Source organism: Watersipora subatra, chromosome 2 (assembly GCF_963576615.1).
Source record: "Watersipora subatra chromosome 2, tzWatSuba1.1, whole genome shotgun sequence".
Taxonomy (NCBI): domain Eukaryota; kingdom Metazoa; phylum Bryozoa; class Gymnolaemata; order Cheilostomatida; family Watersiporidae; genus Watersipora; species Watersipora subatra.
This window is the reverse complement of record NC_088709.1, coordinates 40787059-40810987: the sequence shown is the minus strand read 5'-3', so window position 1 is coordinate 40810987 and position 23929 is coordinate 40787059. Positions and strand designations below refer to the sequence as shown.

Here is a 23929-nt window from a genome sequence, read left to right as displayed (position 1 = left end):
TTAGATAGACGCATTAGATAATTACTGTGGGTTTCTAGTACTTTCTACACCACTCTATGTATGCCTATAGTCTGCAATATTGTCACATGCCAACACTGGCGTGCAAAAATTGGCACGCCAATTTCCGCATGCTAACACTGAAACGAACTAAAATCATATAATTGTATACCAAATAACTTTTTATTGTAATCGTAGCAAAACAGACTCTATTTAGCCATTACTTGCTAACAATTTCACATTTACATTTCTATTTTTCCTCTTAATTTATTTCAATGAAACACTGCCTTCAAGTTATTAAATCAAAAACTTAGTTGTTTTAGAAAACCTTTACAATTGCTTTATTTTTTTCTTAATTCATCTGAACTGAGCAAAAATACTTCTCTCATGATACAAAGTTTAAATGTTAGAATGGTAAATGTTGTATATGCTAAACAGAAATCAATTTTCTGTCCAAATACTTTTTATTACCCGGGCAATGCCGGGTAGTACGGCTAGTGTGAACTATAAATCAATATTGTAAGGGACGATCTGATTGGCCTGCTTTAGGTGAAATCAGTCGATACCGGTGATGACATCGGTTTGGTCGATACTAGGGTTAACCTTTACCTTAACTTTACTTTAATCTAGGGTACACAATGAGGCTGGACTTAAACTACAGAATCTAGGAATAACTCTAGTAAATGCAATAAGAAACCTTAGTTGTTGCACGAACTATTACGATGTAGGTGGGGAAATAATTGTGTTCTAGATGAATTATTTAAGAACAGAAGCAACCAATCAAATGCTTGCTTTGTCGGAAGAATAAGCTCAATATATGCTAAAAGCACGAAGTCGTCAGTCATGTTTGATTTGGTTCACCCAGATAGAACCAAAGCTTATCATTTATTGACATCTTAGTTTTATCAAATATAATACTCACTTTGTTTTTTACAAATAGTTATATTATCGTTCAATATGCATCATAAATGATCACATAACAAAAAGACAAGCCACCATACAATTTTTACAAAGCCAAATGAGAATATATGGGAGTATTTAAACGCATACCAGCATACAAAGGTGTGTCTCAAAAATGTCTTACAAGCAAAGCAATTACTGCACATCTTACATTAAAATGACTTCTCTTTATTGTGTATCTTTAAATGTCTTGTTAGACTTCCACGCAAAGTAAAACTACTACTGCAAATCTTGCATTGAAATGGCTTTTCTCCAGTATGAGTCCTTATGTGAGTTGTTAGAGTATTGCATTGAGCAAACCTGCTACTGCAAATCTTGCATTGAAATGGCTTTTCCCCAGTATGAGTCCTCATGTGATTTGTCAAAGTTTTGCATTGAGCAAAGCTGCTACTGCAAATCTTGCATTGAAATGGCTTTTCTCCAGTATGAGTCCTTATGTGAGTTGTTAGAGTATTGCATTGAGCAAACCTGCTACTGCAAATCTTGCATTGAAATGGCTTTTCCCCAGTATGAGTCCTCATGTGATTTGTTAAAGTTTTGCATTGAGCAAAGCTGCTACTGCAAATCTTGCATTGAAACGGCTTTTTTCCCGTATGAGTCCTTATGTGAGTTGTTAGACTATTGCGTTGAGAAAACCTCCTACTGCAAATCTTGCATTGGAATGGCTTTTCTCCAGTATGAGTCCTCATGTGAATTGTTAGAGTACAGCGTTGAGTAAACCTCCTACTGCACGTTGTACACTGAAAAGGCTCCTCTCCAGTAGAAGTCTTCATGTCTCTTCTCCGAGTACTGCGGTGAGTAAATCTACCAGAATAATCACCTATAATAAAAGTTGACAGTGTGAGAGTTTGTTTGGCACACAGGCTTGGTGGTACCAAATATAGGTAAGTATTGTTATCATGAAAGGTCACTTAAACCCTACAAGTAATATAAGATTTTTAGAGTTCTCATCACAAAAACACCTAATTTATGTAACACTACAAACATGAGATGTAAGTTCAGGCACAAACCTTGACATGTGCTAATATTGACCAGCTGTCAAAAGTAAAGAATTTAGTATGAAAAGATGTCTTGGATCATTAAATTTAAATATTTCACTATTTGTGTCATGCATCTCGTGTCAAGTTACAACATCCACATCCTTAATAGTCAAATAACAATATTACCTCTGCATGTCTTGTGTTAGGAAGTTTTGTGTGACATTTGAGTCTATCTATCCTTATTAAATAAGTTCATATAGTCAGCACTGCTTCATCAGACATGTACTTGCAATAAGCTAGTACGTATTACTAGTAAAGTAAACTTGTTAGGTTTATGAATGAGCAACCGGTGAATTCTAATATAAAGAGAAGAGGGAAAACCACTAAATAATTTTAAATGGATAAAAAAATAAAGTTCAGAGAATGTTTGATCAAAAGTTAGCCCGAGTGCAGTCAAAATGTAATCAAATTGGCAAATTTCATCATGTGACAAACTGATAGAGATACAATTTTATTGTCTGAAGTCATTAGTCAGCTTTCGGTTTGAGCCACTAGCTGGTTTCTTATGCTTAGTAACTTCTTCATAAAAAACCAGGAGCTAAACATGATCACAACTCAAACAAACTGACAGCCTTTTGTCATCTATATTTTTTCAAATGATTCTCCAGAATGTTACTTTCTTTCAACTTATTGCAAAAGTGAAAATAAGCCAATTTCCAATAACTAATACAAGTAAAAATGACTATGACGACTAAAGATGTTGTGTTGGCAATGAGTTGGATCCTTGTAACCAATATACATGTATAATGATTAAAACTAGCTATACTCATGTTGAGATGGCAGCCTGGCAAAACCGAACTAGCTAGGTAAAACTGCATATTTACAGTAAATCTGCAGCTCAAAAGAAAATTTAGACTGTACAAAAGAAGCTTTGAGCGTCCTGATAGTCTTCGTGTATAAAAAGATAAATATGGAGACAGTGTGTTTATCACAAACAGCTACAGGAATTACCAAATAGAAAAACTATTTTCTATTAGGACACCAAAAAACATGACTTTATGAGTAGCTATTAGCAAATGTTTGTAGAAAACACCAGCAAGAAGGTAAGTCATCATCAAGGAGAACTAAATGTACTAAACAAGGATGATAGCTCTGAGAGATTGATCAAAGTATTATTGTAGCTGCAAATGGCGTATTGATCAATGGCAACAAGTCACAAAAACTGTAATTACAGCCTTATGCAATGACACCACTTGATCTAGTACAAGGAATACAATCAACCCCATATACAGTGAAACTCGGATAACTCGCATAACTCGAAAACACGGTTAACTCAACGTATTTGTTTGGTCCGTTCCCACGCAATGATAAATAGCTTTAGATAACTCGACCGAAACTCCATTAACTCGAACAGTTTTTTGCCAAACGGCTACCGAGACGGTTGTTACTATCGCTTTAGAATATCACTTTATTCAAAGCCATAGAGATGAACGTCGACTTTTAGTAGTTTTTAGTTCTCGTTATTACCAACATCGGCAAAATATTTTCATTAATGATTTTTCTAAAGGTTTGCAAAAATTAAATTTTACCAAACATCCCTTAGCGATAACACTTCGAAAGCAAGAAAAGCGAGGTAAAATTCGGATAAATTTAAAGTAAAATCGGCAAAATCGATAATGGGTTTTTAATAGTAAAGCAGTTTTGTACTAACTGACTTACTGCAAAATTGATCTTGGTTAAAATGCTCGGTAGAAAAATAAGTATGTATTTTTTCTGAGCGTTTTAACCGCGATCAAGTTTTGCCAATTCTAATCTGAGAACGTCCTGGCAGTCACATCACCTAAAACACTAAACAAATCTCAAGTGATAGAAAAATATCTATACTTTCTGATTAAAAATATTTAAAACTGCACAGGAGAGACCCTTTAACTTGCAACAAGCAATCTATGCTTTTGATTTATATATAGTTTGTATATGTACATGTATCTACTGATAAATACGTGCACTTATGACTGTCTTGATAACTTGAACGCTTTAATAACTCGAACACTTTTGCTCGGTTTCTTGAAGTTTGAGTTATCCGAGTTTCACTGTATTTGTACAGAAAAAAGTGTTCAACGAAAACAAGTGATACTTTTAACTAGATGGGTGTATAAATAAACTGACGAATGTGAGTAACAAATAGATTAGAAAATCTCTGAGTGACAGAGCATCCAAACTAATAAAATTCTGTAATCTAATTAAACATTGCCACTAGGAAATACCACTCTTGACACATACATGTTGGATAGAATTAAGATTTTAAGAAAATCGCACAGAGCACAACCAAACTAATGCTTCAAAGTAGATAAATTGTTTGGAGAGAACAAAAATGATCTAAAATCGTATACTCCTTATGAACAAATGATACCAAATGATCTTTTGAATGGTACTCCATTCAAGTTATTTTTTAGCTAAAGCAATTTAATGGAACATGTAGTCTGTGATCAAGTAGTGCAAGAGAAGATAAGAATCGAACCAACGTGAACAAAATAGTCTCAAAGTAGAAATGATGCGCCGGTTGCATCTTCTCTGGTGTGTAAAGATTTTTGCCACGTAACTGAGCACCATGGTGGACAGTAGGAACAACAAATTTAATCATGTAGAGAAAGTCTTTGCACCACTAGACTGGTGCACATTATATCTTCTATCTGATGATCTCATGAGATCTGTCAAGCGGCCAGGTAAAGAGCACATCATAAGACTTAAATACCCTACAGGATGAAAATATTGGATGGATATAGAAATTCGCGATTTCGCGAGCAGTCAATTCTGCGAATTATTAACTCTATTTTTAAACACAAAAGAGAATAACTATTGCCTCAAATTAAAAACTAGCCGCTAGGCAGAAGTACTAAACGTAGCCAAGTTCCATAATTTTTTTAAATCATCGCCATGATTACGAGTTAACCCCATCGCCAACGCATCACACTTCTTTACAAAATTATTCAAGGTTGTCACAAGTTATGTAGAATGGCGTCATCGCAAAAATGGCCGCTAGGGAGAATTACTAAACGTAGCTGAGTTCCAAAACTTTTTTATAATCATCGCCTGGGTTTCGATTGTCAATGCATCACACTTCTTTAGAAAATTATTCAAGGTTTTCACAAGTTATTCAGCATGGCGTCGTCATCGCAAAAATATCTCCTAGTCTTTTTACATTGAAATCAACTCCATCAACCTCTAATACCGAAGTTGATGACGATAATAATTATAATCTGGACATTAATTAAGGTATGTATTTTATTTGCAGTGCAGATACGTTTTTTCCATATTTAACTGCGTTAGTTCATTATATTGTTTAAAAACTGATAGCTTTCATTAAATACTTCAGCTATTGTTTTTGTACTTCCTTTACACTTATTAATATTTTTTCTTTTTTTGTGTTTACTGCAGATTGAGAATGAAACAGAACCTATTCAGATTACGAAAACTAGAGACAAGTAGTAATATTGACCAAGGCAGGAATATTGGCAGAGAAGCAACCAGTTAAGCTAGACCCCTTTATCAACAACAACTCTTTGATATGGCTGCAACCATAGAGTTATCTCCCCCTAGAGTGATAACTACACAAGCGTTTCCGGTGCCAACAAGGAGCGTTTAGGCCACGCCTCTTTTTTGTGCTAGTCAGTCGTAGTGATTGACTAGATCGATAACATCAGCCATGAGAAGGGTTAAACAAGGATCATGAATTCCAGTTGAGATAGTAATTAATGCTCATATTAAAGAAATGATGATTATAGTTTATTACTCTAATATATGCTTATTATTTAAAGCAATTCAATACCTACCAGGGATTGCTAAACATATGGAAATGTTTACTTTTTCATTTCCATAAACATAAATATTTCCATAATTTTAGGGAAATAGATATGGAAATTTTATTTTACAAGTATGGAAATGGTATGAAAATGGAAATAATATGGAAATGAATTATGGAAATGCTATAGAAATGGAAATGAATTATGGAAATGGAATTAATATGGAAATGAATTATGGAAATGGAAATAATATGGAAATGGAAATACTATGGAAATGAAGTAGGGAAATGGAATTAATATGGAAATGAATTATGGAAATAGAAATAATATGGAAATGGAAATAATATGGAAATGAATTATGGAAATGGAAATACTATGGAAATGAAGTAGGGAAATGGAATTAATATGGAAATGAATTATGGAAATAGAAATAATATGGAAATGGAAATAACATGGAAATGAGTTATGGAAATGGGATTAATATGGAAATGAATTATGGAAATGGAAATAATATGGAAATGGAAATAATATGGAAATGAATTTTGGAAATGGAATTAATATGGAAATGAATTATGGAACTTTTATGGAAATGGAAATAATATAGAAATTAATTATGGAAATGAATTATGGAAATAATATGGAAATGAAGTAGGGAAATGTTATGGAAATAGAAATAATATGGAAATGAATTATGAAAATGTTATGGAAATGGAAATAATATGGAAATGAATTATGAAAATGGAAATTGTGACATACACGTAATCCCTGATACCTACATGACTTGCCAAGGCACTGAATAGATAGTGAGTAAAAGTGAAGGTAATGCAAGCAGTTACTCATAGATAACATACATAGTCATACTGGGGTTGTATTACATTGGTGTGATGGGAAGCTAATCAACTGCCATCAACTATGAGCTGTACTACCCGGTGTTGCCCGAGTAATTAAAAAGTATTTGGACAGAAAATTTATTTTTATATAACATTTACTATTCTAACTTTTAAACTTCATATCATGAGAAAATATTTTTAAGCAGTTTAAATGAATTAAGAGGAAAAAGAAAACAACTCTAAAGGTTTGCAAGCTTTTTCAAACAACTACAACTTTTAAATTTCATATCATGAAAGAAGTGTTTTGTTGAAATAAATTAAGAAAAAAATAAAACTGTAAATGTGTTTAAATGTAAAATAATTAGCAAGTAATGGCTAAATATAATCTGTTTAGCTATGATTACAATGAAAAATTATTTAATAAATAAGGTAATAAAAAAGTCTATTTTATTTTTATATAATTATAGTTAGTAGAATTAAGTATTTATTTTTATTTAACATATAACAACATTTACCACTTTAACTTTCAAACTACATATTATGAAAAGTGTTTTGTGTAATTAAAATAAATGAAGAGAAGAGAGAAAATAAAAACAACTGTAAATGTTTTCAAGCTTTTTCAAACAACTACCACTTTTAAACTTCATATCATGAAAGAAGTTTTTTGTTAAAATGAATTAAGAAGAAAAATGAAACTGCAAATGTGTTTAAATGTAAAATAATTAGCAAGTAATGCTAAATATAATCTGTTTAGCTATGATTACAATAAAAAATTATTGTAATCATAGCTAATTTTTATTACTTTATTTAATAAATAAAGTAATTCACAACTACTTTTTATTACTTTATTTAATAAATAAAGTAATAAAAAGTCTATTTTATTTTTAAATTTTTAATTATAATTTAGTATAATTAAGTATAATTTATTTTTATTTAACATATAACAACATTTGCCACTCTAACTTTCAAACTTTTTGCTTGCTTACATCAAGCAAAGATGTCCACTAACTAGTGGACATCTTTGCATCAAGCTAGTCTATATATTTGATTGATATGTATTGAAATCTAAGATTACATGCAAGGGCTGTTTATGAACTGAGGTGACAATGAACCACTCTATCACCATACAATGTCAATACTTTCAGTTGATGGCAGTTGATTAGCTTCCCATCACACCAATGTAATACAACCCCAGTAGGACTATCTATCTTACCTATGAATAACCAATGATATACAGCCCCTCATGTGTGGGGGCTGTATATCATTGGAGTAACTGATTGCATTAACTCACTTACTTAACACCATCTATTCAGTGCCTTTGCAATGCATGTAGGTATTGAACTGCTTTAAATAATAAGCATACATGTATATTAGAGTAATAAACTATAATCGTCATTTCTTTAATACGAGCAATAATTACTATCTTAACTGGAAATTCATGATCATTCTCATGGCTAATGTTATTGTTCTGTCGATCACTACGATTGACTAGCACAAAAAAGGGGCGTGGCCTAAACGCTCCTTGTTGGCACCGGAAACGCTCGTGTTGTTGAATGCAGTTGTCACTCTAGGGGGAGATAACTCTATGGCTGCAACAAACATGATTATATTATATATAATTATATTCTATTTCATGTATAGATATATTATAATTTATTACAAACTTGAGCGTAGAAATAAAATATTTCAAATACAAATAAAATTTTACAAACAATCAATGGAGTAAATAAACAGTTTAGTCCATATGGTGGTTGTCTGGCAATAAAATTAAACTGATACTCTTGATAAGTAAATACTAGCGTGTAATGGTGCTCTCTGACTAGTTATTTTGGTTATAGCAGCTCTATATCGCTCTCACTGTCTTGGGTAGGTGATGAAGGCGATACTCTCGCTACCACATGGCTGGTAAGGGAGTTATCGTCAGAACTCTCTTCATGGTTTACCATTGCAAAGTTCTGCCGGTTGGCCAAACATTTGTGCTCGTATCGGCGTTCTTGTTCCTTTTTTAAAACATATATATTCTCTTTTTTAGCAGCTGTGGTCACTTCTAACTCAATTTCAAGATCTTCCTGAATTATTGGTGATCTTGTATTGCAGTACGCAGTAATTTTAAAGTGCTTTATAACTTTCTAATGATCAGCAGACTTACTGCTGCTGCAACTGTGCTTCTATTGCAAATTGTCCACTGCGCTCTACGGCTCATTTACTTCCAATATGCAATCTGTGAAAATCAGCAACTCATACATACATTGAATGCGCATTATACAAAACCTAAACTGTATGTACACCGCAACTGCGCTTTAGTAAATACTGTAGATCAATTGATACCACATCTGCCCTTTATTGTACAAAATAGTCAGATGTTATGTTTAGCAAACCCATGAACTTGTGCTCTAACTCCTATATCATTTCAGATTAGCGTCAGGCATTATCACTATTCCTATAAAATTGGGGTAATTGTAGTATATTCCCATTAAAATTATGAATTAAAACCTTAATAGATTCTCTTTGCAACGGTATACAACATGCTAATTGTGATCAATTTACTCACTCATACTCAATATTGACCAGCATTCATATCTGGTGGTTATTTTGTGGTTGCATTGACATCACCTCAACACTTGGATTCTCTGACGATTTTTCATGAAAAAATGCTGTGCATATATGTGTAGTGTTATTCAAAGGTTTCTGCTGCATCTAGCTTTACGCAATGTGCACTAGCGATGCACCAACCACTCTATCTAGCAATACACAGTGTGGTAGGCAGTACCAAATAGTTGTACTTATATACACGTGTATACAGTGCAGTAGCGCAAGTATACAATGCAATTATACTGCATGCTACATGACTGTCACATGCTTACTACTGCTACAGCACTACAAATGCAACTACAGTAATACTTCAACTTACGAGTGCTCCAACGTACGAGAAACTTGAGATACGAGCCAGCTTTTAAGCAAGTTTTAGCACTAACATACGAACCATGTTTGAGATACGTGCACGTGAGTCAGTTGCCAAGTATGCCGGAGGTGTTTTATGACAACAGCATCCATCTGTATTTTTTAACTGCTCAGGTTATACTTTTGTACCGTGTTTTTGTGCACGCTTTTCAGTGCAAAATTATGCGAATTAAAAGTACTGCGCGTAGACCGAAAGTTTGCCAGTAAAATGAAAAAAAATGCAAAGAAAAAGCAAATGATAACAATTGATATTAAACGAAAAATTATTGAAAACATGCGAAATGTGTATGCGTGATTGAGCTAACTCAGCAATATGACAGAAATACATCCACAATTATCAAACAGAAGGATTGTATTCAGGGCATTTAGCTCGCAAAAGGACTAACCATAGTTTCTAAACGGCGCAGCGATCTTCACGACCGCTAATGGAGAGACCGCTCAGGCATTGGGATAAAAGATAAACAATTGGCCGGTGACAGCGTAACTGAAACGACGCTACCTATTTGAAAAGGCCGGTGCTATCTATCAAAACTATAAAAATAGACATTCGGACAAGTTGGCTAGTGGTCGTGCATTAAACCTTTGTGACGACACCTGTGTTCGTCCTAATCGCAACATGTTGAAAGGGTCACAAAGGCAAACGTCCTTAGATAGGTTCATCTTAAAACGGCCGGCTAGTCGTGAAAGCGAAACAAAGGAAAAATTAGCTAACCAGCGAGAACCTTCAAACTATGAACGCTGAAGAAATTTTAATTACGCTAAGTTAAAAACGAAAGTTTGCTTTTAGATTTGCTTCTAAGTTTGTCTTTTAAGACTTTGATAAAATCCAAATTTATCAAAGTCAACTGTTGTAAGGAAGGATAACTTATATCTCCCTCTCTGGCAAATGCTAGCGTTGGCTGCTATTGTATGTATTTAATTTTACATTTTAATTTATCACATTTCCTTGCATTATTTTTTATTTGTTTCTTTTTGAAAGCGTGTGGTAAGTTAGGACAATAACCAACATGTTCTTTCTGTTACAATATCTTGTTTGAGTGTTTTATTTGCATTTTTTAGAGTATGGAAACCAATCAATATATATTTAATTGTTCTATATATAAATAAATGCACCAACATACGAGTAAATTGACATACGAGCTCAGTCTCGGAACGCATTAAGCTCGTAAGTCGAAGTATGACTGTACATGGATGTCCTGTTATTCAATCCATTAAAGTAATACCATATTTACCTTCATCACAGTTTGTGTTGACTGATGAACTCTCTAGTTCTGGATTATATTCAACATCTACAATATAAACAGTTTATCAGGATATTGTAAAACCTCTATTGGAATACCACTATAAGAGAAGGATTGAAAAATACAGCACCACCCTTTAATTGAACGTCACTTCTTATAAAATGCCACTAAAAAGGAAGGGTTGAAAAATAGAGCACCACAGCAATATATTGAGGTTTTATGGTAAATCAAATTATTAGATTTGTACAAAAAAAACTTAAACAAAGTTGCTAAAGAAATTATATGTGATTAAAACCTAATCTACTTTCTGCAAACTTTGAGAAAATAGCTCACATTTTATTAGCTCTCATGTACCAGTAGTAGCCAATCAAATTCTAAAACTAGTCAAGTTCAGAATTTCTTCATAGAATTTACACTTAAACTGTAACTCTGGTCAGATTTAGTATTTTATCTTGAACAACAAACCAGTAGGTGAGACAATAGAGGAAAGTGATTACCATATTTAATCAACTCAATGGCAACAAAGCTTATCAACAGCAGTTATCACAATTATCTGATAAATCCATAGATACTGTATATAAACCTAGATTGGCCAATAGGGAAAAAGCATGTCAGACTTAAATAGCATGACGTAATGTCATTGTATTGTACCTCATGCTTGACTGCACTCCTTGTTGTTAACAATGGAGATAATCAGGAGAAGGTGACAAAATCACATTTTTTTTCACATAAAAACCTTCTTGGATACATAATCCAGTAAACTAAAGCATTTCTGTGATAATATCTGATAACCACCATAGATTAAAGCTATAAAAGCTATGAATTGCTGCACACAAGTCATGAGCCATCCAGGCTTTATTTGCCACCCTCTCCTATCCCCATTCTCTCTTTTCCCCTTCTCCAAAGAAGAAGTGAAAAGGGGAGAAGAGAGAAGGGGGAAAGGAGAGGGGGGGGGCAAACAGCCCACCCACCCAAAGAGCCAGACCCTGGCTAGGTAAAAGACTAATATCATGTTGAACTAAACATGACTAAATATGATGAGCCTGTGAAGTTTTGATCTGTTCAGGGAAATGGAATCAATGGCTTTCTTAGCTAGAGCTGGAACGAGACCAAGGAATGCAGGGTCAGATCAGACTCAGGGTCAGCAATGAGGGCCAAGATCGGGTCGGACCAGGTCAGCACGCGCGATTTTTTATTCATTTAAGGTTAAGAGATAGTTCTATTACAGCCTAATGTTGTTACATCAATAAACTAAGAAAAAAGAAACCATTATCACACCAATCATTATATTTTGTGGCTTGGTTTATAGATGCAATCTACAATTTACGGCTAGACATTGGTGGATCAAGGCTATTCAATAGGTGATAGATTAATGGCATGTTTTATTTCGTCTGGTCCTTCCGCTCTAGGACTATATGCGACTCAATTTCAATCGCACTTAAAAAGCGATATACAACCGCTGTTGTTTAGCCATAAACCTCCCTGTGTCTTTGTATAGAAAGACCCGAGGGTCGGGTAGCCAGACCCGGGCACCTCTGACCCGGTGGTTAAAGACCAGACGAACTACCTGTGCCAGCACTATTCTTAGCTTCATAATGCGCCCTAATCGAAATATATCTCTTTGCTATCTCACGAGCTAGGCTACTAGCTTGGTGATTACACTTAAACAATAGCAGGATGTTGAACCTCAGCAACTTCTCCATGGTAGCCATTAGTGCTAGCCTGGGAAAGTTTTTTACAAATCCAGCACTACTAAGCAACACCCTCATCGCTTTCTCACTGTGATTGCAAACTTCAATCACCACAGGCGAAGACAAAGTCAAGCTACCTTAGCTTAACTGAGTTTAAGTCAAGTTAGCCTTACACTCCCACAGTTAGCCTTAAACCATAACTGTCACGTACAACTTTTATCGTATATTTTAGGTAAATCAGCCACGCTGATTCCGATTTTGTACTCAAAATAAAGATTGGTCTGCTAACCTTCAAAGTAATTTAGGCTTTTTTAAAGCGTTTCAATATCCGTTTCGAAAACAACACAATTGGCATTACAAGCTCCGCCCATAAATATGTGACGAAACCTAGCTTTTTCAAGAACAGAAGTTAGGAATGTTTAGTCCGATTTAGAATAATAAGGATAGGTGTCTTAAAACCCATTATTATAAGGCTGAATTTAGATATTAATGTATTTTAAAACACCCATCTCTATTATTCTAAATCAGTCTAAACATCCTTACGTAACTTCTTTCCTAAAAAGCTAGGTTACGTCACATATTTATGGGCGGAGCTTGTTGTGCCGATCATGCTGTTTCGGAGACTGATATTAAAACGCTGTAAAAAAGCCTTCATTACTCTGAAATTTAGTGGACTAACCTTTATTTTGAGTACAAAATCGGAATCAGCGTGTCTGATTTACCTAGTAACAACGATAAAAGTTGTTCGTGACAGTTATGGTTTAAGACATACTTGCATACTCATCATATTTATATTTTACAGTCATGTTTAGTTCAGCATGATATTCGTATATTTACCTAGCCAGGGTCTGGCTCTTTGAGCGGGTGGGCTATTTGCCCCCCCTCTTTTTCCCTTCTCTCTTTTCCCCTTTTCAATTCTTCTTTGGAGAAGGGAAAAAGAAAGAATGGGAATAGGAGAGGGTGGCAAATAAAGCCCTGATGGCTCATGACTTGTGTGCAACAATTCATAGCTTTTATAGTTTTAATCTATGGTAGTTATCAGATATTATCACAGAATTGCTTTAGTTTACTGGATTATGTATCCAAGAAGGTCTTTATGTGAAAATAAATTAGATTTTGTCACCTTCTCCTGATTAGCTCCATTGTTAAGAACAGTGCAGTCAAGCATGAGGTACAATACAATGACGTTACGTCATGCTATTTAAGTCTGACCAGGCAACCGATGGGAATAGCTATTATTGGCCAATCTAGGTTTATATATCTATGGATAAATCTCAAACTAACCAGTAGGGTAAAGATTATCTGGACCACCATCATAACCTGGTTCTCTTTTCACTTCTGTAACTTCTACAATAATTATGAGAGTTTGTCAGAAGCTTTAGGTATATACAATGAATAATCAAAGTTATCATGAAAAATCCTTCTGTATAATTACCTTCATAACTGTCATTGTTGACTGCTGAGTCATTAGGTTCTACCTTAACTTCAATATCTACAATATAAAGTATTGATAATTTACTAGCTACAAACACTGGTTTAGTGGAGCTACACAAAAGGACCAGCCTAAACAGTACATTAAGCTGGCTGAAGCACCACAATAGAATAGTATGTAGTTACAATACACTATGGTTTGAGGAGGGAAGGTTATAGCAGACATGGGGATATAATATACAGTAATACCTCCAGTTGAATGCCATGGAGTTCTATTTTTTAACCCTTCCGCTATTATAGTGGCGGTCAAATGAAACTGGTGTTCAAAAAGAGGCTGGCATTGTATTTTTCAAAAAGCTCATCAGAATTTAAGGAAAATATATTTAACTGTTTTATAGGCGAATCGATTATAGTCTACATTGTGCACTTTCCGTCAGACTGCGACATTAACCCCTTTGGATGCACTGAATCTGCTAATTTGTCAAGGATCTCTAAATAAATATGCATTGGGAAACCAAGAAATATCTCTAACAGTTCATATATATTGCTTACAGTAACCTTCAATGATATTATTTTGCAATTTGCTGGTGCTTTCAACTTTTTTTGTATTCTCAATTTCCAAGTAAATGTTCATTTTATAACCATATCTAACAATGTTGCGTAAAAGCTCATTGCACTCATTTATATCAGGGTTGGCAAAATATCGATATTTTTAAAATATCATATCACTGATATACATCATGATATTTATGATAATTATTTTTGAAACGAATGACACTTTTGAAAAAAAATTGAAGGTAGGTTGAATTTGTATGATGTTTACATTGTGATTGACGTATTTTATAGGTTGTATGGGACCAGTCAGCAACGTTTAATACCAAACACTTGAATTATTGTAAGCCAAATATAATAATAATATTTATAAATATGAAAATGTTTATCAAACATTGGATTGGAAATCATGACATGAATGCAAAGTGCAAACAAAATAGAGCAAATAGTAAATACACACTATGATAGTCTAAGCATGTTTTAATGTCCTACTCTTGTCTAGTTTAGGTATTTGTAAACACCAGCTTGCCAGCCTTCACCACATCACGACGATTTCTCAACTTGCTGTAAACCAGTCCACCTTCGATGAAAACACACACTCAACACTAGCAGTCAGAGTTATATCATCATATTTATAGATTTTATACTGAGCCAGAATCCTTTGAAGCTATTCATTGAAAGACTTATACAGAAAATGATGAGATGAGTTACTCTGTCATCTCAGGGAGTCAGTGTAATGTGCTTACAATTCTGTCTCTGGGTGTCAGATTGTTCAATTCAAAATCATGGATTGGGAAGTTCAAAGAGTTTTCGGCAGGCTGGTTTTCCAATAAGGCAATAGATTATAACAGTTGAACATGAGATAAGATAATCAGGTTAGGGAGATAGTACTGGGATGAAGGAATACAACTTAGATTTGAAAAACTCTTCGCAACTCAAACACTAATTAATGGGTTCATGCCCAGGGGTAGGGAACCTATGGCTCTTGAGCCATATGTGGCTCTTTTGATGATTGCATCTGGCTCTTTGATAAATCATTGGAAAAATAATCCATAAATTGGCTGTTAATTTAATGAACATAATAATACAAATATTGCTGAAATTACAGTAATAATAAACACAATAAAAAATAACGTCAATTTAATAAAGATATATTTTCATTTGCAGCTTTTTTATGTGGCACTCGCAGCAGTTTCTAGTGCTTTCTGTACTACGCTCTGCTCAGGCCGCACAAAGATCGCACGAGTTATTGTTAGATCAAAAGGTAAACCCTTCAAACCAAAGTATGGCTAAAAGAAAAGCTTGTTATTTAAACATTGTTGTTCAAAAATTTTTATACTCCAAAATTGCTCAAACGTACTAAATTTGTTGGTCTTCCTTTCTCATTTTAGGTTTTCGAGATTCAAAATATACATATGGCTCGCTGAGAATTAAATTTTGAAACATGTGGTTTTTTGGCTCTCTCAGTCAAAAAGGTTCCTGACCCCTGGTCTAGCCAATGTCACCTCCTTAGTCTGGCTGTCTTTGTTTGTCTGTATTGGGTAAGCATAATAGCCCCCTATGCAAGTATTTGATGACTTTAAATTTAGGTGTTATTTAGCATTTGTAGACTGCTAGCAATAGTTGTAAGGTGAAAACGGAACGATAAAATTGATATTTTTCAAAAAGATCAAAAATATCGATTTTTTTGACCCAAAAATATCACATCTATCGGCAATATATATCAAGCGATATATATCAAGCCAACCCTGATTGATATGTTCGCTACAATATACAGCCAGAACTGACTTTTTATATGCAATATAAGATGAGTTATGAGCATCAATCTATTGTAGGCCGTGTTACGATAAGCGCAATGATGCTATCAGATAATATGCTATAAATTTGAAAATTTATAAGTTATACAATAATGATTTATCAAACGCTACAAATATGTATTCATAAACAACTGACTAGCGTACAAACAACTTCTTGAACAGAGCAAAACATTTATGCGTTGCATTTAGCTTAAGCAATAACCTTTTAGCAGCATTGCATAGCAAAACTTTCGGTCTAAAATTAGTCGTTCATATACCATCATAAATATAAACTGGTTTTACATACATCAAAGTATCAGGACCACATTAAACAAGCAACTACTATTAGCCTGATACAGTTAGTAATTATTTCTATGATGTTGCTTTCAATGTTTCAACGAAAAGAAAAACGAAAACCTTCCGAGTTAAAAAATGGACTTCGATAGGAACAGAAACAAGGGAAGAAATAATTTTTATTGATGTAACCGAGTCATTGTTAGTACGATTTGGAGGACACTTTTCTACTGATCACTTGCTATTATGGATTCATAAAGATCAAATAATGTCAAAGTGGTGGTGGTCAAATGGAGGTGCCGTTCAAATAAAGGTGGCATTCCAATAGAGGTGGCATTCAATTAGAAGTGTTACGGTATGTTTACAGAGAACATAGCTATACTAAACATGCATATAAAAGAAATAACAATAGCAGACAGACTTATAGAAAACTAGCTGTGCTACCCGCAACGCCGGGTAATAAAAATGTCTTTGGTCAGAACATTGATTTGTATTTAACATACAACATTTGCCATTCTAACTTTCAAATTGCATATCATTAGACAAGTGTTTTGCATAATTGAAATAAATTAAGAGCGAAAATAAAAACAACTTTAAAAGTTTTCAAAATTTGTCAAACAACTCTTAAACTTCATATTATGAAGAAAATGTTTTGTGCAGGTCAAATAAATTAAAAAAATAAAACGACTATAAAAAGTTTAGATGTAAATGTGAAATAGTTAGCAAGTAATAGCTAAATGAAGTCAGTTTTGCAACAATTACAATAAAGGATGATTCCATGATACAATTATTATGAGCTGAGAAAACAAAATAAAAATCCTAAATATGTTAAATTAATAATAACTATTCTTGCATAGAAGCGTGTGTTTAAAAAAGGTTACTGCTTCACCAGAAGATATCCATCAAAACTTTGAATTTGACGATACTATTACTTCTCGATACTGGTATAAATGTAAAAATGAGATATCGTACTTTGTCTGACCGAAAGGAGAGAGAATGTTGAGGCTTTACCACGGAGACGATATAATTATCCGCGCGAGAAGAATTGGCCTTGACTCCAGATATAGTAATTGAACCTTATGAAAGATATTTTTTAACAGAAGCATCATAACGCATGGCCACACCGGCACAATAATCAGCGTACGCTATAGCTATATCTATTATAGCCAGAATGCATACAGACATACGACATACTTCGAGAAATATATATATATAAACATGGCTAAAAAGAAAATAGATATAGAGAAAATCACAAAGTGATTTGATAATTTGATTGATGAATAGGAAATAAATGCAGTGAACATGGCTATTAAATGGCTTCAAGAAAATAGGTATGGAAGACATGAATACATATTGCAAAAATTCTTAAAGGTTGCCTTGCAACAAAATTCACATTGCAGTTGTTTGGTATCAAAAGATTCACCATGTCTTACTCTGCGGTGTTGTAAGTGCAAAATAGAGTCAAACATGGATAACTCGTCCACGGATAGCTCGAACGCGTGGTTAATTCGAACATTTCCTTTGGTCCGTTCCCACGTAATGATAAATTGCTATAGATAACTCGAACTCAACACTGTTAATTCGAACTGTTTTTTTGCCCAACGGCTACCGAAACGGTTGTTATCGCTTTAGAAAATCACTTTATTCAAAGCCATAGAGGTAAACTTCATCTTTTCGTAATTCATAAGCGTCGTTATTACCACCATCGGCAAAATATTTTTGTCAACGACTTTTCTAAAAGTTTGGTGAAAATTGATTTATACTGCGATACGATGAATAGCACGGGCTAACCGGGTCACGCGCGCAAGGATTTTCGCCACGCACATATAAAACAAAAATCGCATGTTGTTTTGTATGTGCGTGGCGAAAATCCTTGAGTGCGTGACCCGGCTAGCCCGTGATGAATAGTTTTCCGACGTTGATTCCGTGTTGAATCAACGTCGGAATGTTGAATGTTTAAAACGTCTTAAAATTGGTGTAATAAAACGTATACGTTGTCTGAGCTACAAAAAACTATTCATCGTTTGACCTAAACACAGAATATGTGCGTACATTCAATAAGTATCTATTAAAAAAGCGTGAGTGATATAGAATGTACTGTAAAACCTCGTAAAACTTCTAATTGAACTGCCTCGGAGTGTTGCTCTTAACGAATCCCAGGTAAAGTAAGGTAATCTGCATAAACTTCAAGAAAAAATGGCAAAATTGATCGTGGGTAAAACCCCAAAAGAAAAAAATGTCTTTTCTTTTGAGCATTTCAACAACGATCAAGTTTTGCCAATGTCAATCTGAAAAACGTCCTGGCAATAACATCACCTCAAACAACAAACCAATCTCAAGTGATAGAAAAATCTCTATACTTTTTCATGAAAACGTTTTAAACTTTACATTAGAAGCATTTAATTTGAAACAAGCCATTTGTGCTTTTGATATATATTATAGTTTGTATATGTACATGTATCTACTAATAAATAAGTAAATATATGGACTTGTGACAGTGCTCTGATAACTTGAACGCTCTGATAATTCGAACACTTTTGCTCGGTCCCTTGAGGTTCGAGTTATCCATGTTTGACTGTATGTGGAAATGTGACTACAAGCTCTTAAAAGCTCAAAAACAAACAGTTAATCGCCGCCATCACGAAACCGCCGGAGATTAGAATCCCTTTCCAAAACGGCTCAAATGGGATGTAGCTGAACAAGATGGCTTCTGTTTACACTTTCATGCAACCTCATTCGTCGAAATATTTTCACAAATATACTTTACGCAATCAATAAAACCATGTCTATAATTGTCCTTACACGTCTAATTCATCATCATTGTAATGCTGTCACTTTGAGCACTGATATCTCAAAACCGACTGTAAAAATTCGTTTAATTTTTTAACCTTAGCTCGAAAGAGTACATATCATCCTCTGATAAACATTGTTGGTCACCAGTGATAGTTGAAAAACGCTGCAGAAATTGTTCGCGCCAATTGGCAAGAAGTATGGGTCACATGATCAGAATACGACTAGATGATTAGACCAATCCGAAACAAATTTGTAAAATAGCGAACAACTATAATTGATGCAGGCTTTTTGGTAAAACCTGAAGTGTTTGTCATAAACTAGTGCTATGAGAAGTTTTATATTGAGCCTTTTATTGGCCTTTCAATTCGTGTCAAAACAATAACCAAATCGTTTGACTACGTCAGAGAAATAAATGTATTCCAATATACGGCGGTTTCGCGATGGCGGTGATGGACTGTTCGTTTTTGAGCTTTTAAGAGCTTGTAATCACATTTCCACATATTTTGTACCTACAACACAGCAGAGTAAGACATGGTGAATCTTTTGATACCAAATAACTGTAATGTGAATTTTTTTGCAAGTCAACCTTTAAGGCCAATAATCTTTATAATATACATAGTTCAGTAGAACTCTCTAACTAACCTGTTGGATAGAGACTGTCACTCAAATCCATTGCTGCTGGGTCCGATTTTACTAACACAGTTTTCATTGCAGACATTATATGGAGAGATCAGTTTATCTAAATAAGAAAAGAGCGTAAGACTAGTTTAGGTAAAATCCATGTTTGAACGCCACCTCTATTTGACCGCAACTACGAGAGAAGGGTTGAAAAATAGAGCTCCACCCTCTATTTGAACGCCATCTCCATTTGACTGCCACTTTGACTATTTTTGATGTTTATGAACCTATAAAGTCAAGTGATCAGTGAAAGTGTCCAAAAAATCGTATTATTAACTAGAAATTCCACTGTCATACAGCCCACGACCAAAGTGATAATGGAAAAAAGAAAGGGTACTGTTGATTGTTGAAAAAGTAGTTCTCAGCAGGAATTGACAGAGTATAGTGTAAATGAGACCTGTTTGAAATAGAAATATAAATGTTCTAGAAATAGCTTGAAAAGCTTGGTTTAATATGATAATAAATCACACCTAATCACACAAGAAATCACACCTAATCTACTACTATCTCAAACCTGTTTTACAACGATAAAAAAAAATTAATTTAAGCTGTAGGCCTAACCTACTGTAATGTATGTATTTTGACAACAACAATAAGGAAACATGTTTATTATAACTCTGAAATTCAAAAGTAGCTGTAAAATGGCAAGCTAATGTGTACTATACACAGTTTGAAAGTCGGATGTGTTGAATGTAGAATGGTATTGATAGCGGTCTTTAAAAGAAAGCAAGTATGAGGGTTCACGCGTCTGGAAGATTTCTGCAAACTGCAGCAAAATAAAAGCTGTTATAAAAATGTTATAAAGCTGAAGGCCTAATCTACTGTAATGTATGTAATTCAACAACAATAAGGAAATATGTTTATTATAAATCTGAAATGCAAATTAGAAGTAAAATGGCAAGCTACTGTGTACTATACAGTTTGAAAGTTGGCTGCGTTGAATGTAGAATGGTTTTGATAGCGATCTTTAAAGCACATATATTACATAATTTTTTATTGTATATTTCAATACATCAGAGTCTTGGCTTTCGAATGAACTATTGTTTGCCATGGTGAGACAGACATTGGTTGGTGTTTATAGGATTTCCCCAGAGCTCTACCGCGAAAAAGTTTACTGGCATAGTCACGAAAATTGTGACGTCACAATTCTCATATTCGTTGTTGTGTGCTCTTACCGCTTATTTATCAACTACAATAATGACGATAATGACGCTAGTGGCAGGCGAAGGTAGGACAACTCCAGAGAACGAATGAAGATGACAAAGGAATTAGTGTCATTAGTTCTCCATGTACATATTATTTCTATGATAAGTACCTCAGATTCCAAGAACCATACTCTGTTTTCCCAATGATATTATGCACTAGCTCTTTATTTTTAATGTGATGTTGAGGGTGACAACTGAGACTAATTAATTTCAAGCATTGCGTGATCTCGCGAAAGTGCGATTGACATTTAGTCCAAGGGCCACGCAACAGCAGGTCATAATTTAATCGATGTGATTTCATTACCTTTATCAACGACAGTGCATTTATTGAAGCATAATTAATTAACCCAGAACATGTGTTTGCATTGGTCGAGCATTAGCCCGATCGCGGGCTTTGTTGATTATCTAGAATCTTAGTCTATTATTAGCGCTCTTCGGGTTTAACAGCACCGATTGTCACAGAAAAATGCAGCCTCAGTGACAGCGAACGGGATCGACGACCTAACGCTAAATGAGAATTATGACGTCACATTTTGAGTACCTGAACCAAGTGTTTTTTTTTGCAGGACGTACTTTTGACACCCCATTTTTCATAGTTCTATTATTCTTTGTGTATTGAATATAGGCTCATTCGAAAGCCAAGACTCTGATGTATTGAAATATATAATAAAAAAATTATGTAATTTATGTGCTTTAACAGAAAGCAAGTATGAGCATTCACGCATCTGAAACTGCAGCAAAATAAAAAATGTTCTCATCATAAAGGTGCGTTGTAGTTCCGCCCTAGCTTGTACATAAGTTGTAAAGAATTTCGGCTAGCGTTTTAAATAATGAAACCTTCGGTGATTGGACAAAAAACATAGGCTGATAAACTGTGTACCACAATTTCGTACCTGTAATTCGGTCTACGCCTCAAACGGTCTAGGTTTATTACAGAAACCTTCGAATAAATTCGATTACAAGGAAACAATGCCACAGACTGGTGAAATGAGCAAGGTATTCTCGTGAAATGCGCACTGCGAAATAGTTCTACTATCTGTCGTACGGCTTTATTGGCGTATCGTAGGCCAGTCTTAACTTTTATTAAACCAAGCTTTTCAAGCGTTTTGTGGCGATTTTCGTCCAAATTAATCTGTCTATTTGTGTATAATCCGATCGGATGGGTAAGTTTTAAGATAATGCCGAGGGTTTACACAGACTCGATAACATATTTAAATAGGCTTAAATGTGTTTTGTATCGTTATTATACTTTAATGACTCTACAAAACGATGGTTAAATTTTTTGATGAGATTTCAAAACAGGGGTTCGTCTCATTGTTGATGAATAATTTTCGTAAGTTGTGTGCACATGCACTTATCATAAAAACTCTCAAACTTCGTTCCGCTCGTTTGGTCGTGGGATTAATCGTTTACATTATTAACAATCAATTCTCTGGTTGTCCAACTCCAAAGCTTTTTGCTTTTTTGTTGTTAAAACTTTGAAAGCAACACTATAGAAAAAATTAATATCTGTCTCAGGCTAATAGTAGTTCCTTGTTTAACGCGGTCTGTTTATTTCGAAGTAGTCTACGTATATAAGAAAAAACAGTTTAAATTTACGATGATAGATGAACTTTCAAAGCAAAGCCATAGAAATAATTACTGTCTCAGGCTAATAGTTGTTTCTTGTTTAACGCAGTCTTAATACTTCGAAGAACATGCATAAAAAACGGTTTGCAAGTTTTGGGGCAAAAGTTTTGCTTAACGAGCAAAGCTTTTACGTGTTGCATTTGTGCTAAATGCAGCGAGTGAAAGTTTTGCTCTGCCAAACAATTGTTTGGACACTAATATCGACTAGTTCAGCAGTGCAGAAGAAGAGTTGAAGTCAGAAAATATTGTGGAAGGCATTGGACAACTAGAAGATGTTCGTTCCATCAAAAGCAACAATCAGAACATAGCGATCCGAGCAAACGATGCAAATATTTTTGTTTTAAAAATGTTCATTTTTGTTTTTGCATGTAATATAAGTGTGGTTCGTTTATGTCACTTGTTCATGAATATATATATGTGTATTTGTATAATTTGATAGATTATCATTATATAACTTATAAATATGCAAATTTATAGCAGGTTATTTAATAACATCCTTGTAGCTATCTTCACATGGCTTACAATGGACCGATGCTCGTAACTTCACTTCTATTGCACATAACAAGCTAGTTTTGGCAGCAAACTGTAACAAACATATTTATGAGTGAAATGAACTTTTATACAACATTGTTAAATATAGATATAAAATGAAAATATGTCTTCAAATTTAGAATGAAACAAAAATTGAAAATGTCAACAAACTTGCAACGGAGGACGCAGGCTATAATATCATCGCAGGTCAATATGAAGCAATAGATATCAACTGGTAGAGGTATTTCTCGGTTTGTCGATGCATATTTATTAAAAAATCTTTGACAGGTTGGAGGGAAGGTAGCAGATTTATTGCATCCAAAAGGTTTAATATCGCTCCACCAGAAAAAGAGAACAAAACATAGGTGACATTCGCTTCTCCTGTAATAGGGCTAAACTTATTTTCCCAAAATTTTGACGAGCCATTCGAGAAATAAAATGCCAACCTCTATTTGAACGCCGCCTCCAAATGACCGCCACTATAAAGGAATGGTGGAAAAATAGAGCACCATGGCATTCAATTAGAGGTTTTACGACGTATTGATTTGAGGATCATCGAT

The 23929-nt window shown here is 34.3% G+C and overlaps 1 protein-coding gene across 1 annotated transcript in view; it reads right to left on the bottom strand.

Annotated features, from left to right (window-relative positions):
• Positions 1-1109: 1109 nt before the first annotated feature.
• The window catches only part of LOC137388210 (gastrula zinc finger protein XlCGF57.1-like), a 48580-nt gene continuing 25760 nt past the window's right edge, over positions 1110-23929 (bottom strand). Inside the window, exon 3 of the mRNA XM_068074714.1 lies at positions 1110-1777. Coding sequence (XP_067930815.1) covers positions 1110-1730 — 621 coding nt within the window. The 5' untranslated portion in view covers positions 1731-1777. The remainder of the gene's footprint in view (positions 1778-23929) is intronic.